The sequence below is a fragment of the Athene noctua genome, chromosome 9, assembly GCF_965140245.1.
Source record: "Athene noctua chromosome 9, bAthNoc1.hap1.1, whole genome shotgun sequence".
Taxonomy (NCBI): domain Eukaryota; kingdom Metazoa; phylum Chordata; class Aves; order Strigiformes; family Strigidae; genus Athene; species Athene noctua.
Genome location: NC_134045.1, coordinates 8,261,992 through 8,281,138, shown reverse-complemented (window position 1 = coordinate 8,281,138; position 19,147 = coordinate 8,261,992). Strand labels below are relative to the sequence as shown.

Sequence of the window (19,147 nt, the reverse complement as noted above, 5' to 3'; positions counted from 1 at the left end):
CTATATAAATTTTATGCCCAATTGTTGATATTTTCAAAAGTCTGCCATGTTTGTTTCCAAATTTTTAAGGCAAGAAATCCTAGTTGCCTTAACATCTTTATTTATTTTCACTACAGGATGATAAAACCATCATCTGCTTTTACTAAACTAGTGCCTGTTTTATTTTGTAACTTACCTGCTCCCTAACTGTCATCTGATTTTTGTCATACATTTCTGTGTTTTATTTCTGTTCTCAGGATACTGTGACCTGGACATGGCAGGGCTATTCATTGTAAGTTTCTTAATCCTACTGAAAATTACATACAGAATTTTCTTCCCCCATTGCTAAACAGTCTGCCAAACAGATTCAGCTAAGCCAAGACACATGTTCTTCTAGATCTGTTTTTATGATGGGGAAATACTTGGGAATAATGTTGTCATGATTTCATATCTGAATGCAGCGGATTTCATAGCTGAATGGCTAGAGGGAGGGTTTGCAAATGGGGAAGCATTATTTCCCTCTATCACTGTTTTGTTTAATTTTCTCCTCTTTTGCATGTTACACTAGAGCAAAAGAAAGATTTTAAATTCTTTTGCTTTGGAAAAAAATTATAGTCATCAAAACCCATAGAAGTTTACAGTTTCCTACATAGTATACAAACAAGAAGAAATAAATGTTTTTTATTCCTCCGTCTCATTAGAAGTCATATGAGAGTAAATGAAGAAGGTGGGCAAAACAAGTATTAATTTTCCCCATTCAAATATCTAGGATTCTTCTTTAGATTTTTATTTTTGCCTGACTCAACAAAAGCAATTCTTTTGAGATCCCAGTGAAGAGACTATATATAGTATCTGACATTGAAGTAATGAAATACTGAAAAATATTTCAATAAACCCATTAGGCTATGGATCTGTGTTTATTTCTCAACACAGGTGGCCTTCTAGTATGCTAAAATATTTTATTAAGTATTAAAAAAACCTTTACAGCTGCACTGAAAATGTGTTGAAAATACTTTTCACCTTATAAACATCCATTAAAATGTGGATTTGCGGAATCCATATACCACTTTTTCATGTGAAATATGTAGTGTAAGTACAGTAGTACTGATTTACTAAGTGACTAAAATTCTTAATTTTGAAACATGACTGAACTAGTGGAGCAGATCATAAGCACCTTTTAAGCTATCATTAGTTAATCCTATCCACTGCACACTTACAGAATGGACATTATGAAAGCTGACCTAGATGAAAATGCCTATCTGTTTCCCAATAATTTTTTGCTATTATTATTACTGGTGTTACAGTTATCAGCATATTGAGAGTAATGAACATTGCAAATTCAGTAGCATACTACAGCTTTCCCCTATGAAAGATTAATGCTGGAAGGCTGAAAAGGAGTTATGTCTTCAGTTATGAGAGACTGTATAAGAATAGGTGAAGAAAGAAATTAAATCAGAGGTATTTCTGTGGAAGGGAGGAGGCTGCCCATTCACTAAAAACTGAGAAATTCTCTAAGCTTGGTGGCTGGATGATGAAGGCTCAAATTGAAACCTGTGAGAAGATGAAAGGAACAGTTTAGCAAAATCATGGGAAGAAATGGATGGAGTACAATCTAGAGATTCTTAACAAAAACAACTGGAACCAGGAGAAGAACATTCCCCGCACAAACTTGCGGGTCACAAAATGCAGAACTGTCACAATCTTTCTCAAAATTCCTGGATATTGCAGCCAGGATGGGACAGTACCAGTCTCCTCAGAAACCTCCTGACCCAGTTTCTTCTTTCACTTACTACTTTTTACTTTTGTGTCTTACTGGGAGGAATACATAATGTTATGTGGTAGAAAATCAAGTGTTAAGAGTGGATTCCTAAAGAAAGTAAAAGGAATCCCTTAGCTGTTATCCTGCCTTTTCCTTTTCTCTTTTTTATTTTGTCCAAAAGAAGAACAGAAGAAAGACTGCTTGAAGGTTTTTTGTTCTAACTTGCCTGATTTAAAGTAAAGAGCAAATGTGATTTCTGCTTAAAAATTACAGTGAAAAGAACAAGTCAGAAGTGGAAGTGATTATGCTTATCCTCTTTCACAGTTTCTTCCTCCCCCTACCTGTTGATACTAAAATTTGTGACTTTTTTTAAAAGCACTCGTGGTCCTGAGCATACTGACACTTCATTAACACATTTGTGTAAACACTACTATAATTTGCAAAATGGCTAGCAAATACCAACAAATCCTTGTTTCAGTTCTGCAGAAGTTACTGGTCCCATTTTGCAGATGAGAGAATAAAAAATAAAGTAAAGCTACTTCTCAGAATCAGAGCTCTTAAAGCTTTAAAATACAGTAGGTATTCACCTCTTTAAAGATAAAGGAATATACAGACATGTTGCTGGCCAAAGACCTGTGGAGTGTTGTTAGTATGCGTGACAACAGAGAAGAAGTTGCCTGTCTGCTGAGTAAGCAGTGGGTATATACAGGAGCCGCATAGGAAAAAAGTTGAAAGCAACATTTCAGGCAACTTCGCTGCAGGTACATAAAAACCTCACCCAATGTTGGCTGTGTTTTTGTCAATGCTTTAAAAAGTTTAATCTACCTATGTGCAAATACTTTGTTTTTAAATAAGTAAAATGTGTTTTTCTTCCTCTTTATCTTTGCCTGCAGAAAAGAGCTGTGCGTTATGACACTGTGTCAGCTGTTCACAAGAGTAGAAGTTGAGGTAAGAATGAGAAATATTTTTGTACAAGATTCAGCAACCACTGAATATAAATGCATTATTCACATTATTAGTCACTGTCAATGAATAATAAACAAATGTCTTAGACACAAGAACAGAATTATGGTGACTAATATATTTAAATTTGTTGTCCATATTTATGTAACACTTAATCTGTTGAGTTCCTCGAAGAAAGTTGTCAGAAATGCCTTTATTTTTAAAGCACTGTAAAATCATTGCTTATTATCACCACATGCATTTTACAGATGTTAAAACTAAGAATTATAATACGTTGTTAAAGGGTACAACTTCTTTTTCCCACCTTCTTATTTCCCTGATGACTTCAAAGTTTCCTTGTGTTCCTCACTGTCTTCCCAGACTGAACTCTAAAAGGTTTCTGCAACTAAGAGCTTATTTAAGGACTCTAGTACTTGTACTGAGCCTTGTATAATGAACCGGTTCCCTTGATCATCAAAATCAGCTGCGCACCACAAAGACAGATGAATGACAACTGAAACAACATTCACACTTCATAATACTAGTACACATACTCTAACTGCTCCCTGCCAAGGAGTCAACATTCAGAACACAGTAGTGAAGAGCCAGATAACTGAGGTGCCATCAGTTTAAGTGTTGTACTTCACATTCCTTACCAGACCACAAAGCATTGTCAGCATGGACTAAATTGGTTTAGGGACCCGAGGAATTGGAGAAATACGGACAGGTTTTGCTGTTTATTTGCAGAACACAGAATTTAGGAAAGCTTTGGCTTTGTGAATGCAAGCAGTGTTGCTAGTACTAACAATTAACAATATGGCCTTTGTTGTGAAACAGTGAAATTCATTTTAAAGGAGCACCTTCTAACTGTACAGTACATGCAGTAGACATGTATTTTTAGGTGTACTAAGGAGCTAATTCTCCTAATGATTTTGTATAGAAGGAAATATTTATGTGATTTATACTTGTGGGAGCAAGAAATAGTTAATGTAGCCCTCCCAGTAAAAGGTTTGTTTTGCCCTGCTTCAGAACAGAATTCGAATGTTCCAAAAGGTGAAACTGAAACATGAAAATACATGCAGCTTTCAGAGCAGCATGTGTCCCCAAAGTGGAACTAATTTCTTAGCATCAATGCAGAAGTCCTTCCATTTCTAAAAAGAGAAGAAGCAAATTTGCCTGGGAAGGAGGGAATCAGACTACTCCTTTTAGGAATGGACATTTCTGTTGCTGTCCCATACCGTGAGCGAGTAGCCTCTCCACTCCCATCAGTCTTGTGCTGCCTCTGCCTACTGTGCACCGGCAGCGCTCTACTCCTGCAGTCCACGGGAGTGTGTGTGTGTGTCCAGTCATATTCTAACAAACTCTGGATATTGAAGATTAAACAGTGAACCTGGCAGTGAGGCTTAGGGCTGCATAAGAATACAGCATTTGGCAAATTCTGTAAGAAGAGACAATAGGTCAGAAGCAGATCAGAGAAGTATTTTTGCTACTGAAAGGGCTGTGAAGAATTTTTCTTGCAGGACTGCAATTTGACAGGGAGGGTGTACTGACTAGCCTTCACCAGATAAGCAGCTGGGTGTGTGTGAGATCATGCATGCCACCTCAGGAGGTCAAGAAACCAAATTCTTCATCCCCAGCTGTGGTTTCTGGCAAACTGGTTTTATGAATAATTGTAGGTAGGTTTTTTGAAGGGGACAGAGGTGTTGTTTAACCTGCCAGAAATTTAGGTTGCTGTCTGAGCAAGACCTTAGCCTCAAATGATGTAATAACCATGACCATGACCCATGTTTGCATAGATAAACTTCTGAGTTATAACTTCATCTCACCCAGTGATGACACAGTTTCCTGTGTCTGTACAGTGTGCCTGTGCTTCCTCGATTTCAGAGTTATGTGGCTTCTGAAGGGAAGTTGTAATAGGCAGGGACATATGTCAGACCTTGAACAGAACTGGCAACTGCTTACAGAAGGAATGAAATCTCAAACCTTCATGTGAACATCTGGACCCCTGCTGTCCTTAAAGGGTAGAAGACTTCTAGGTATAAACAGAAAATTGTTGTGGCTATCTGACATATAACTGATTCCATAAACTTACTGGTTTTAATCATAAAGAGGCAGTGTTCCTTAAAAACAAACAAAAAGGCTGTCGAGGATGGGCTGCATATATATGAGACAGTAACCGCTATATTAGTGCATCACCAGCAACTGCAGTATAACTGAAAAAACATATTAACACATAATTAGCAACTGTGTCTTTCAATGAACCATGAGCAACACAACACTTCACACTTAATCTAGAATTGGTGTATTCTTAGATTTAAGGGCAAGATTGCAGGGCGGGGAGTAGCTGAACTCAGATGAATGATAACAAAAACTGAGAAAAGGCATGGTAAACAGGGCTGCAAGCAAACGCTGTAGACTGAAGTATAGAGAACAAAATACTCTTCCACACACATTACTTTGCAAACAAACAGACGCTGATTCATGTTATGTTAGATAATAATTCATCTATAGTACATTTTTAGTGTAATGCTATTTCAGTTTCTTACGTATTAACATTGAATAAATCCTCAACTGTAAATGTATTGCCATTTAGCTATCTAGGGTGTTTTCTACGTTTGGGAGGGTGGGGGGGTGTTACTTTCTGCTTGAAGTTCCAAAATTTTACAGTGTTTGTATCTGGTTAGTGCTCTAATTACAATTCAGAACTAATATTCCTTAACATTTTTATCATGGAGGAAAAACTCTAAAAACTCTCAGGAAACTTATTAGTCACATGCTGACAGATAACAGGTACAAGGTGGAACTGCAGTGTGTATTTAAAAACGTTAAAAATCTTACATACACTGTTCCAGTATGTAACATCACTTAAAAAGACTGTACCATATTTCAGACTCACATTCTTACCAATGTAACATTCAATTTTCTAACTAAGTATGCATTTATTATACTTTCCTTCTTCGGGGAGTTGATTTTTCATATTAAAGCAGTTTCTACCAATCTTTAAGATGTAGTTTTGAACTAAATCTCATTTGTGTGTCTAGGGCACAAGAGCAAGGTTTCTAAGGCGGTTGAGACCTCTAGTGTCCAGTTCCTTTATTGCATGGCTGATTTTTTTCTTCTGTTTTTCCCCCATTCCAAATAACAAGAAATTGTTTATATTGCTAATAAAGTGGTGACTATTGAATTGATTGGATAACTCATCTCTTTCAGTTTCTGCCTGTTCATGTTCCTACTGAGGAAGAAAAGAATGATCCCTTTCTTTTTGCCAACAGAGTCCGACAAACGATGGCAACGTATGTAATCAGTCATGGATAAAATCTCTGAGAATTTTTCTTTTATATTCAGCAATTCTATATATATCCTAGCCATAAAGTACACTTTAGTCAAGTCCCAGGTACTGTATATAGGAATTGCTCTAGAATTTCACCAAGAGGTGTCAAATTCCTATACTAAAACACCCTGATTGTTTTTACATGGAGCATACGGAAGGTTGTCTTACACTGGAACATAGTATGTTCAGTTCATGAAAAGCTGGAATAAGTTTCTCCCTTACTTACCTGGCAAGATTAAGTAGGTGGTTTGTTCTCCAGGGTTACTGGGCTGCATTCACAGGACTGTAAATCTTAAAACATCATGACGCTGCCATAATGTAGTTTCACAGTATGGTTTCACAGTTTCACAAACTGACATGTATTGCTTTATCCTACTTGCAGCAGTGCAAGAATGAATTATCATTTGTTTTGTCTATTAGCACTAAAGTCAAACTGAAACAGAGAAGGAAAACAGTCAACTAAAAGTCATTTTAATACAAGAAATTGATGTTGCTTTTTCCTTAATTTTTTTTCAGTGCTTTGAACGTGCCAGTCACTGATCACACTTTTGAAGACTGCCGACTGATGATTTCAGCAGGACAGCTGACTTTACCCATGGAAGCTGGGCTGGTGGAGTTTACCAAAATTAGCAAGAAACTCAAGTAAGGGCAGCTTAGCTGTTGGTAGCATAATTACTGCAGTGCTGCAGGTTTTGATGGCCATCTACAAAAGGATAAATTACCAGACAACTGACTTGGGCCATGTGTAATTGTCCTGGTTAAACCATGACAGTAATATAGTGTATTTATGTATACAACGTATATACATAAACTATATGGAAATCAGAGATTAGGAAAACCCCTGTAAGAACTAATCCCAAGTAATTTATGTGGCCAGTGTTACAAGAGGAAAAATGCATTTTTCTAATCTTTTATAGATTTATCTCACCAAAAGGTGAGGAAGCTAAAACAATACTTATTTTAGGCACTTGATGGTAATCTTGGTGCCCAGTTTAAATTGCTTTTGTGGAAGTGCACAGGTAATTTGTGGTAGGAAGTAAAAAACCTTCTTTCCAGACCAAGACTTCAGCCACTGGTTTACTGTTCTTAGTTGTATTGTGTAGGCATGTTTCCTAGTGGTGTTGACTGTTTCTGTCTGGATACAGTGGAATTTGAGGACTGAACCACTTAATCATACAATAACTGCATCAAATAACCTGGCATGGCTGTGGTCAAATCTGAAGTATGTGCGCAGTGAATCTTCGTCTTATTACATGTGTGCTATATATCCATTTATAGCACTCCATCTGGAACAATCGTCAATAGTTACATGGCAATACTAATTATTCCTACTGAGGGGCAGTGGTGTATTTCTGCAGAGATCAGCTACTTCTCAGGCTGTAGCGATACTAGCATTTGGGTAGAGAGTTAGCTAACAGAGCCGAGATCTATTAAGGAAATACTCACCCTAGAGCATGATGCAGTAAAATAATGCTGCATCTGAAGTTATGGTACTGCAAAACTCTCTGCTAGACTAGCCTAGTACCTGGACAGATGATTCTAGTTTGGGAAGTTACTCTAAGGAGGTCTGATAGACCGAAGCATAGAACTGCCTGCTTTTAATATTAATAACGGGGGGGAGCAGTCCTTAATTGCTAATTTTGTATAAAATACCAGGTTGGAAGTACAGCATTTCTAATGCTGTACACACGTGCTCTGTTTGGCTATTTTTTTGTCTTTGAACACTGTAATAACTCTTACTGAAATTCCATCTGTCCAAGATCTGCTGTATAGAAATATCTCCTCTCCCTCATGTTTGCATAGCCTAAAATGGAATAATGTCAGAGAGCAGTTGGATACCTTTGCTGCTATTGCAAGTGCTTCCAAAGGGGGAAGAATTGGAATTGAGGAGTTTGCAGAGTACTTGAAGCTGCCTATTTCAGATGTCCTCAGAGAGCTGTTTCTACTCTTTGACAGGGTGAGTAGTTGGTTAACCGACTAGTTGACAATATTTTGTTAAAACGCACATCCCGAAAGGATATTTAATTCATTATGTCCAGCTTAGTAAATGGTTCTTGGTTAACAATTCTTGTAGGAAAGATAGGTGACTGTTACAGTTTCCTTCTTAAGTTTTGATGGAAAAAGGTTGGTCACTTTGTAGCTTGGGAGATGACAACCATCTCTTGGAGCAAGTTGCTGCACCACCATCAGATGAGAATCTTCATGCTGGTAATGGCTGAATATTTCATTTTGCCTACCCCAGATTTTGAGTTTATGTACAATCTGACAGTTTAATTTAGTGATGAAGTTGTAAGTAGATCATTTAAGACATATTGAAAGTGACTAGAGTGTATGTTCCTTCTGTGTTTGTGAAGGGTGCTATTAAACATTATAAGGACTCCTCTTGCCTATCTCCAGCCCTAAAGGAGGTTATGTGTTGATTTGATAATTTAGGCTTTCCCCCATAGTCAGTGGTGATCTCTCACATTTTATACTCCTCTCTGAAGATGAGAAAAATTGCCCTGTGGATGTGCCCCTCTGACTATAGCAGAAGCATTAGTGACTAGAGCATAACATAGAATTCATCTTACTTCTAGACATCCTATGTGTGCTACAATGCAAGCAATGTGTTGTACTTTAAGTGCTTATGAACTGGAGTTTGTTTCTTATTGCAGGAGCTCTCCCAACTCAGCATCACTCTTCCTGATCAAGTTAGCTTTAGCAGTATGCCAGTCTTTGGGAGGTCATTGCATTGTACATGCCGATTAAGACTGTTTCAGGATTTTTCCAGAAAAAAAGGTTTTACAAGCTCTAAAATAGAGAAGAGTCAATTTTTTTTATTCCTTAATTGGAGAATGCGTTGAAGCACTAGTAAAGCTAGGTAATCATCCTTTCTTCATTCTTGCCTGGGGATCTTGGACCATCAGCTCCTGTGAACATGTAGTCTGAGTCCTGAAGCACAGTACATACAAAAAAATGTGGTGTGGCTACCAAAATAATTAAGGGCGATCAAGACTCCTTTCACTTTCCTTATCTGGCACAACAGCATCAGTGACTCAAATTAGCAATGTAAACCTGAATTCAGTAAAAGGTTGTAGGCATAAAAGATTGGAAGAACAAACAAGACCCTAGGACACTTTCACTGCATTCATCTTTAAGGAGGTCAGTTTAACTGAGGAACAGATGCATTAATGTGGCAGGGCTCTTTTCAAATTGCTTCAATTATGAGCACGAGTATTTTGAGACTTCTGCTCTGTGGCTTTCAGCCTCATCTTTTTTTTTTTTTTCTAAAAAGATTCCTCAAATTGCATAAAGCTAACTATGCAGTAAAGCAAAAAAGAAATAGAGGTGTAGCAACAATTGACAGAAACTACTGAGACAACTGGCAGCTGGAGACATGCACAGACATGGTCAAGTCTAAGCACGCAGATAAGCTGTGTTTTGCCCACGCCCAGCTCAGACACAATAAGGCTTCGGAGAGTTACAGAAGCACTGGATCTCTGAGTAACTGCCTTCAAAAAATCTTCATAATGTTCCTTGTTAAAGCTTTGCTGAGTGGAGGAAGTGGTAGTGGTAGTGGTCGTGGAGGGAGCCTTGCACGTGGCCTTGGAGGTCTCCTAACAGGAGGTGGACATGGAGGGAATCTTGGAGGACTTGTTGGAGGTCTTGTCAATCTTATAAGTGAAGCAGCAGCTCAGTATAATCCGGAGCCACCTCCACCTCCTCACAATCATTTCACGAATGTGGAAGCTTATGAGAGTGAGGAGATCAGACAGTTCCGTCGCCTGTTTGTCCAGCTGGCTGGAGATGATATGGAAGTGTGTGCCACAGAGCTACGGGACATCCTGAACAAAGTCATTTCCAGACATCAAGACTTGAAGACAGATGGCTTCAGCTTAGACACATGCCGTAGCATGGTGGCCGTCATGGACAGTGATACAAATGGCAAACTGGGCTTTGAAGAGTTCAAGTATCTGTGGAACAACGTCAAGAAATGGCAATGTGTGTACAAGCAGTATGATACTGATCAGTCAGGCACTGTTGGGAGAGCTCAGCTGCCAGGTGCCTTGAAGGCTGCAGGGTTCCACCTGAACGAACAACTCTTCCAGGTAATTGTGCGCAGATACGCCGACGAGGATGGTAGCATGGATTTCAACAACTTCATTAGCTGTCTGGTACGAATGGACAGCATGTTCCGGGCCTTCAAGTCCCTGGACCGAGATGGAAATGGACAGATCAAAATGACCATTGAAGACTGGCTGCAGCTGACCATGTATTCGTGAAGACACGGCAGGGAAGAATAATCTTCATCTGGAAGATATACATGGAAGACTACAATCGTGTACTGTAGAACTGTAGTCTCTTCCTTATTCTAAGGCAGAAGTAGTGAGTGGTAGATGGTTCAGCTTTAAGTGTTATGATTCCTCTTGTGCATGCATTAGCCTGATTTTCTGAAGGGTTTGTGTAATTTGTCAGTTGAACAGCTGCAGAAGTCTGTCTCAGAAAACTCTACACTCTGAAGTGAGGGAATGTGTTGAAGGATCAAAGCTTAGTTACTTCTTCACGTAAAGTGGCTTGTATATGATTATAACAATTATATAAAAAGCTCGTAAGTTCGGTGTTGATGTTACTGTTTTGATTTGTTGGCATTTGCCAAGCTGCAATAAAGCTGTTTGCCTGAAGGCAATCACTAGTAAAGAGAGCTGTGCAGTTAATTTTAAGAAGGGGAAAAACATGAGGGTTGCAATAACTATAATGATCAATGAATTTACATAATCATATTTAATTTCCTTCCTACTTCTGCTTTCCATGCTTGTCTGCTGAAGCAAAACCTGAGTAGTATTGTCAGCTCTACCTGCTGGCTAGGACAAAATTGAAGACTTATATAAGGCTACTTTTACAACCTTTTTCTCCTTCCTACAATGCTATTAACTAGTCTTTTCTCCCTTTCCTTCAAGCCTTATTATAGTTATAATGAAAACAACTTAAAATACTGCATTTATATTTAGAGACGCTTGCTGTAATAATGCAGCCAGCCAGCCAAAATCAACTTCTGTCCGAGTTATATTTTATCAGGGTGCAGTGTCTCACTCAAGCTAGTTATGCAGTTCTGTCTAAAACATCAACTTCTGAGTAAAAGAAGAAGGAATAACATGAACTGTCAAAGGTACATCTTTGAATTAAGGATTACATAGATGAGAAAACAGCCTTTGCACTGCAGTGTAACAAGGTAGATTTCTCAGCAAGGCTCTGCTGCTTTAAAAGAAAATTGTCCAGGGTGTGTGCTAGCTGACTGGAATGTGAAAGGATGAGTTGAGCAGCACAGCCTTGCACTACAGGCAGTCTCGAGATGTAAGAGTCCACCCCTCCCCAAGGAGACATCAGTGACTAATTGAAAAATACCACACAATACCTGCAGGGCATCTGAATGCTAATGGGGTACTGTGGTTTGGCTTTGTTTCTAAATTTCCATAGCTTTGATTTCTAAGTCTTGCAGTTACACTTGGCAAATAGTATTTTCCAAACTGATGAAATCTCCTCCGTGATATACTTGCAGCAGACTTTTGCTTGCAATTTAGGAAGGAGTAACTTAAAACTTTTGCCCAGACTTTTTGCCTCCTGCACTTTGTTTAACACCAAGCTGGGTGACAGAAACAGTAAAAATATTTGTATTGGCCCAAATTGTAACAAAAGAGTGACCTCTTTGGCATTCACCTCCCTCCCAGTTGTTCAGTGGGAAAGCACAGTTATCCACAGTGGCATCTGGGCTCTGAGCAATAGAAAAGTGAGCACGAGGGAGAGTGTGATACCTCCAGGTAAGCGTCATTCTAGCAGGCTTGTTTCAGAATTTCCCTTTCTGACTAGTTAGAACTTGCATGTAGCAACAGACAGTGGGAATTTTGCCGTTATAGCAGTAGCCTTACATGATGAGCCTGGATATGAACACGAGAGGTGCATCTGCAGTTCCTCTCCAAATGGTCCTGTTGTAGCTTCTCTGTGGTAGCTGTCCCTGTAAGTGACTCAGGGTTTACTTAGCTAAACATGACTGACTAGCGCACACACATACACACTTGATTTCTCCTACTGCCTTACATAGTGAGAAAAACATTTTGAGGCAGTAGTACTTCAGACGTTATTGATTGCATCTGTCTTGCAGTCCTTGTGCAACTGTAAGTGGAGATTGCTTATGACAATACAAACTTTCTTGTTTCCCAAAATGTAAGATTTGCTGTATTATATAAAAAAAACCAATAAACCCCTAGTTGCCATAGCATGCTATAGTGAAAACAGTAGCAGAAAACTAGTTTCCTTAAAGAAAACAAGTGTTGTTGAGGTTACACTATGTTTTGATTATTTTATGTAACATAAATACAAATACCTAAATATTTATGTTCTACTTTGCTATTTAGAGAATTGGAGCTCAGCTCACATGTTGCTTCCTTAAAGTGTTCTTGGTTGCACAGGCTGCAAATGCAGCTAGGTATGTGTAGAAAGACTATTGCAAGTGCTTGTTTGCAGTGGTACTACACAAGCACCGAAGGTTTTCCTGCATTTTCAGTTTAACTCCCACCTCTTTTTCCAGGTAACAACCCTATCATTTCTCCTTTACCAAAATGTCAGAGCATTTGGAAGTTAGCCAGCATCCTAGGGTTTAGTAGAGCTAGTCACAACATGATCTTGCAAGTATAGTAACTTTATTTCCTACTCAAAGGGCTGGAGTTCTGTGTATCAGATTGCACTCAGTTTTGGTTACTGGGTTTTAGCACTTTAGTGAAAGAAATATGACCCTTATTAGCTCTTGTCATTTCTCCATGTGCAGCCACAGCTGTGTTAATTTATGTCAGAAGTTGTTTTGTAATGAGACTATTTTATTTAAAGTTTACTTCCCAATTCTTTTCCTGTGATACATATTCTTAACTTTAAAAATAAATTTTAAAAAATATTCTAGTCACATCAAACAATCCTTTGTTAAGAACACAGTCTATAAAACTGTCCAAAAATAATACTCCATGGAACTTTGAACAATTATTATCTACACTCTTGCCTCAGTTGTTTTAAAAATTTAGGTTTATAATGCTACATTTTTAAGTTAGATGTTATCTCTATTATGAGAACTATGATGTAGCCAAAATATTTAGTCAAACTCTGCAGTATAATGAGAGCACAGATTTATAAATAAAACAGCATTTATGAGAACATTGTCCTTTTCTAATGATTAAAACCTGTCAAAAGTTATATCTGTGAGACACACTTGAAAGTAACTGAAGGACTATTCATCTCTTTGCTAAAAAGTTTCACTGAAATTCACAGGTTTTTAAAGTACAAGATCTTCAAAGGTTGCATGTCTTCAAAAAAGATTGGTTAGACCATTGATATAAAGAAAATAACAGTAGTCTGTTCAAAACAGTCCTGGATTGGTTTTGAAGGCTAAATAAAATTCTATCTTAACAGTTTTAAACACTGTCAAATGTATAGCTTGATAAAGAAAAGTTAGTACTGAACACATTATTACACATACTTTAATCAAGAACTCTCCTAAAACCTAAAATTCAGTAGCAAAAATCCCTATTTCATAGAACTCAGGATTTTCAAAGTACTCTGTAGAGCAGCCTTAACATTTCTCCACTGGCAAGCTCCATATTCCACTATTCAGCTGCAGAAAACCAAGAACAGAAAGGTTAAGGTTGGTATGCTCAAGTGGGCATTAGAAGTTGGTAGGAGAACCAGAAATAGAATCTAGCTCTGGCTGTTCACTCCAGATTTAGCCAGGAGACCACCCCTCTTCTGCTTGGCTGGAAAAGTTTTGTGCTGTTTTCTGACTTAGGGAGTCCACTTTTAAAAAAATCTTTTTCTTCTTGAAATGTGCAACACATTATATCCACAAAGGGAACTCCACTTTACACTTTTGTTTCCTTGTAAAATGTTTTTGATGAATGCCCTTATTGTGAATGTTCCAAACTATGAGCTACTAGTCATCTCTACTGTGCTTTCATTAACTACTCTGTGTCCCACCACCTAACGCTTATATGTGGCTTTTCCCCAGACAGGATGTTTTCCAAAACCTTCAAGAAACTTTCAGTGTGGTCACAGGAACAGTACTGACTTAAGCATAAATGTCAACAGGCATCTGCCATTTTCCCTATCTGCAAATATAATGCAGTTTACACAGAATTAATCACAAATCCCATCAAAGCAAGCTTCAAATGTTTTGTTGATGTAGCTTTGTAGCTAACATATTGAAATGTTGGTTCAGATCAAAACTGGAACTATCAGAGAGGCTGTTACAATTTAATTCATTGCATTCCTGGCTTAAAAGGTAGGACAGTGTATTGGCTTCAGAACAGCATGTAGGGCAATGCTTTTGCTTCAAAGAGAGGCTTAAGATAGACCATGTAGATTTACTGCATCATCAGGCTGTACCTTTGTTGGCATATATTTTATTGCTGAAGGTTCTTTGGAAGAATTAACTCAGGGCAACAGCCTCACTGTTGGCCTGTTTATTCTAGGATGTTGCCAGTCCTACATGAACTGTTACAATTGCCTTAAACACATGTATTCCGGTTCTTGTTAGAGGCTTCTTGGAGGTCATACACTAAAGAAAAACTTGTCATTTGTTTTAAATATTTTTATTTGGGTGTTGATAAGATAGAAATTCATACCAAATTTCTAGCTATTGAAAGTATGTATATTGCTACTTCAGCCCTAGTAGTACATATATTTAATGAGCTCTTAGTATTTTATCCAGGAAGAACAAATACCTCTAGTGTTGTAAGCTGTCTTAGTGCATGTTGTATAGATGATATATACAACAGCTTTTGAAGTGATTTGCAGTATTAACTGTAACTACTGCCATGCATATTTTGGTTACAGAATGGAGATGGCACCATCGACTTCAGAGAATACGTAATTGGTTTGTCTATTCTTTGTAACCCAGCCAACACAGAAGAGACTATTCGCATGGCATTTAAGGTAAGTTCAATTTAGTGTAAATCTACAAACATGACAAATCAAGACTGACTGTAAATCTGTTAGCTTTCAAATCATAAGTTTATAGCTTCAATCTGTTATGCAAATGTGAGTAATATTCTTAAACCAATTGACATTTAGGGTGTGAAGGGGAGGGGGAGAATTGCAGGCATCATAGAAAAGGGTTTCAAAAGCCATGTGAAGGCACTAATGAATATGTAACTTGGCAGGCCAACTCCAAAAATGATTCAGCAGCACATGCATTTTTTTCGCCTGAGGTTTTTTCAGCTGTGGTTCTTCAATGTCACCAGCAGACAATAGATGGAGCAATATCCTCTTGTGGGTCAAGCGCTCAGTAGAGTCACTGTGCTAACAAAGAGGAGGGGGGTAAATCAAGAAGGGCCATTCAAGACTGGCACATCCACAATTGGGCCGCATCTAAGATCTATTGGCTTGTACTATGGTGTCCTGATAGTACAAGCAGGCTCTGTATGACCAGCAAGGCCCAGGTGAATCCTTCAATAAAAGAATGCTTCAGTGACTTTTTTTCAGTAGATCTTTGAAACAGATTCAGTTCTGTTCTAATGATAGAACAGATTCTAATCTGTTCTAATGAACCATATCAAACTGTATATTGAGAGATGGATCATGTTCAACTTAAACTGGGTACTTTTTAGTACTGATGCATACTCAAGAAGTACCAGAATTTTTATGGCAATCCATTATATCCACTGGCTGCCTTACAGATAAGAGCTGCAGCTGTTCTAAATGATTTGTGCTTTTTTAGGGATGTTTTATCCTTACAGATTCATACGAAGAAGCAAACCCAGCAGCTATTGTTGCTGTTTCACTATTTTGTTTTCTAGACTGTAGTCTTCAGTATCTTAACAGTTGTGCTGATTATAAAATTAGTAATTTGTTTTTATGCCCAGTTTCAGCTGATAAAAGCCCGTTTCAGACACGAAATGGAACTATGGGTTTTGCCTGTTGCTTCTTGTTTTATTTGCCACTAAATATTCTTTCCTTTGCAAAGGGAAAGTTTGCCTGTAGCAAGTACTTAAGAATTACATCCATCCATCCTTGTATTTCTCAAGGGGTTGATTCATAGCAGATGCTTACTGTCACTGCACTGGGAAGGATGGAATGATCAGTGTACATCTATTGCCTGCATTCCAGTCACCAGAATTCCTTGTTAATTACATTAATTCCTTAGTGAGTGACCAATCACATATACCAGTATTTAGGTATTTTATGTCAGATCATAAACTATGGCAAATTAAATCTGATGGCAGATGTGCCATAACTTAATGAAAATGAAGACTAAAACCTAAGATGTTCCAGTATAGAGTGGCTGAATCCAGTAGACCCTTATCATAGCTCATGGTGACAATAAACATAAACCTTTGTTTATGTTTTGTTTTCATCAGTTTTGTATGAGTTTTATTACTGAACTAATGCTGTGAGGTTTGTTGGTTGTTGCAGTGTTCCAATCCCAACTACAGCATGTACATTGCTCTGCTAAGTGACTGCTTAGTCTTATTCCAGGGAAAATACATAAAATCTTTTGCAAGAGAAAGTAGCTGAGATGCAGCCAGTCTCTTGAAATCGCAAGCATTGTTTGCAGATCACCTCTTGAATACTAGAAATCTGATACGGATGTGCACAGAAGGTTCCGAGGCAAACTGATGCTGAATTATTTCTATATGTTATGTCTTTTCCAGCTCTTTGACATGGATGAGGATGGCACTATAACAGAAGATGAGTTTGCTTGTATCATTCAGTCAGCCCTGGGAGTGCCTGATCTTGATGTTTCTATGCTCTTTAAAGAAATAGATGCAGATGAAACCGGGAAGCTGTCCTATGGTAATTTACATCATTTGAAACAAAGAGCACTCTAACAGTCATATTGACAGCAAGAGTTTCCTATCTTTTTTTCTCCCTGAAAATATCTGCTGGTTCTCATACCATATTACTGGGGAAAATTGTTGAAGCACAGACCTAGATACTTTGTGGGATATGCCTGAGATGCTTCAGAGGAAAGTAACTGGAGATCAGCTTCAGTAAAATGAGCAGGCACTGAAATGTTCTCTGATCTGTTGTTGCACTATTGTATCTGTATCACTTGTATTTTTCAGATGAGTTTAAGGACTTTGCACTGAAGCATCCAGAATATGCCAAGTTGTTTACTACATACCTAGAGCTACAGAGATACCAGTTAGATATGTTGGAGGAGGATGACAGTGAGTCACCTGAAGTCAAACACAGTCCGGTTAGGAAGACAACAATCCCAGTCTCAGAAACACCAATTGCAAGAAATAAAGTCTGTCCTGAAGGCAATGAAGAGGATAACTTGAGTACCTCTGACAAAAAGGATGACTGAGAAGAGTTAAAGAATCCAGCTCTTGAATTCTACAGGATTTTTTTCCCTAACTATTCATAAGTACAATGGCTATAGAATAGAGATGGAAGTTACAATTAAAAAAAAGATTTCTTCTTGTACTTTCATAGCAGGTGGAATAGAGATGGATGTTACAATTAAAAAAAAAAAAAAAAGGTTTCTTTTTGTACTTTCATAGCAGGAGGAGTTACTCCTGTTTGACTGTAAGGGAGAAAACCACTGTAACTATTCTGTCCTTGATGTCAGTATCACAATACTGGGAATGTTTTTCACTGTCTTCCAAGATGAAGCTTCCACAGAAGTGACAGATGTGCTAAGAGGGGTAAGAGGCTCCAGCACTGCAGTGTTATCTCAGAGAGAGAGGAGACTGAGGAGTCCACTTGTGTAAAAACAAGTGGAATTTTTGATGCTGCTCAGTTCCTCTACATCCCCAACATGTCTTAAGGGAAAAAATGATGCCAGAGTGTTTTAATTTGCAATATCCCTTAGCCCTTCTCAAGTTTCTGAGAGACACAGATGAGTTACAAGAAGCTGGTTGTTCTATTTTAGCTGTCCTTAGATTTCCCTTCACTACTTGTGAACTATAAAGCTTATGCTTCTGAACAAGACATGCTGATTCACTGATGTTAACAGAAACAGCTTCAGGCTTAAAGGCGAGTTAAAGATGGAAATGACTGTACTTCTTACAACAAAAACTAATTGGAATTCCCAGATAGCAGCTCACAGTCTACAGGAAAATGCGGACAATAAGACCCAAGAATTAATAGACTTATTTCAAAATAAACAGAATGTTGTTTACAGTAACAACTGTTCAGGATCACATTAGGAGGAACATTTTGAACTTCAGCATTTTTTATTCTAGTAATTATCAACAGAGGAATGTGACCTTGCTCTGCAAAACTTAAGAGGCAAATAGGCTGTCAAGCCATAATTCTAGTAGTTAATATCTAGTCTAAAGTTGTCTCCTAGAGATGATATTTGCATTACTGTGCCATTACTCAATTCTTAGGGTCTGATTCAAACCCAGTCTCTTTCCAGTCAATTATTTGAGTATGTTTTGCCTCAGTCCCCTCTAGTGCACTGGAAACTGGGCCTTTACCTTTTTCCATCCTTCATCTGAATGCACTTTATACAATATTTAAAATATTAATTAAACAAAAAGTATTTACACAAATACTTCTAAATAAAAACTTGGAAGGGGTGGAGTGAGAGGGCATACTGAGATGAGCACAGTCTAGAATTTGTAGTACCAAAAATAACCAATTTTCAGCAGGTTTTCAAGTGTGAAATGGTAACCTCTGCCTCTAAGTTATTGCTTGTATTGTCTGGCTGCAAGTTCATTGCCATGTTTAATCTTTCTGTGTTTATAATGGTGCCTATCCTGATGTTTCATGTGCTTAAAATAAATCTATATTTTTGAAAGACTTTACCTGAACAGCTAAGTCTTTTTAGTAGCGTAGGAAGGATAGTCTCTCTACATTAAGGGTCTGGGGGGATTTCCAGGAAATCATCCTTAGGATGTTTTACCTCAATAGACACAATACAACCTGAAGTTGGCATTGTTAGTTCTGACTGTGGTGGCACTTTCCTTTATGGTAAGGCTAGAAAATTAAGTCAGGACTGATGCTCTCGTAAAGAGCTACTTCTCTTGACTTCCTCAGCAAGAGGAGATATAATACAAAGAAGATTTGCGGGTATGGGGAGGGACACCTCCTTATTCTGACAGAAAATAAGGCTTCATTTACAGGTAAAATTAGTTACCTCAAGCACAGCTGAGAAGTAACAATCATGG

At 38.0% G+C, this 19,147-nt stretch overlaps 2 protein-coding genes across 3 annotated transcripts in view; both read left to right on the top strand.

Annotated features, from left to right (window-relative positions):
* Positions 1-18,780, top strand: part of LPCAT2 (lysophosphatidylcholine acyltransferase 2) — a 32,893-nt gene extending 14,113 nt beyond the window's left edge. The window contains exons 7-15 of one of the 2 annotated variants that reach the window (XM_074913494.1): positions 237-271; positions 2,632-2,686; positions 5,891-5,973; positions 6,528-6,653; positions 7,815-7,968; positions 14,862-14,960; positions 16,679-16,820; positions 17,093-17,171; positions 17,232-18,780. In XM_074913494.1, coding sequence (XP_074769595.1) covers positions 237-271; positions 2,632-2,686; positions 5,891-5,973; positions 6,528-6,653; positions 7,815-7,968; positions 14,862-14,960; positions 16,679-16,820; positions 17,093-17,171; positions 17,232-17,337 — 879 coding nt within the window. In that variant the 3' untranslated portion in view covers positions 17,338-18,780. Of the gene's footprint in view, positions 1-236; positions 272-2,631; positions 2,687-5,890; positions 5,974-6,527; positions 6,654-7,814; positions 7,969-14,861; positions 14,961-16,678; positions 16,821-17,092 lie in introns of both variants that reach the window. The other variant, XM_074913493.1, reaches the window with a different exon arrangement.
* Positions 9,421-10,677, top strand: CAPNS2 (calpain small subunit 2). The gene has a single exon (XM_074913495.1). The coding sequence runs from the start codon at positions 9,521-9,523 to the stop codon at positions 10,271-10,273; it is 753 nt and encodes a 250-aa protein (XP_074769596.1). The 5' UTR covers positions 9,421-9,520; the 3' UTR covers positions 10,274-10,677.
* Positions 18,781-19,147: the final 367 nt, after the last annotated feature.

Coding starts and splice junctions, on each gene's coding strand:
- CAPNS2 (XM_074913495.1), top strand. CDS start 9,521: ATGTTCCTTGTTAAAGCTTTGCTGAGTGGAGGAAGTGGTAGTGGTAGT.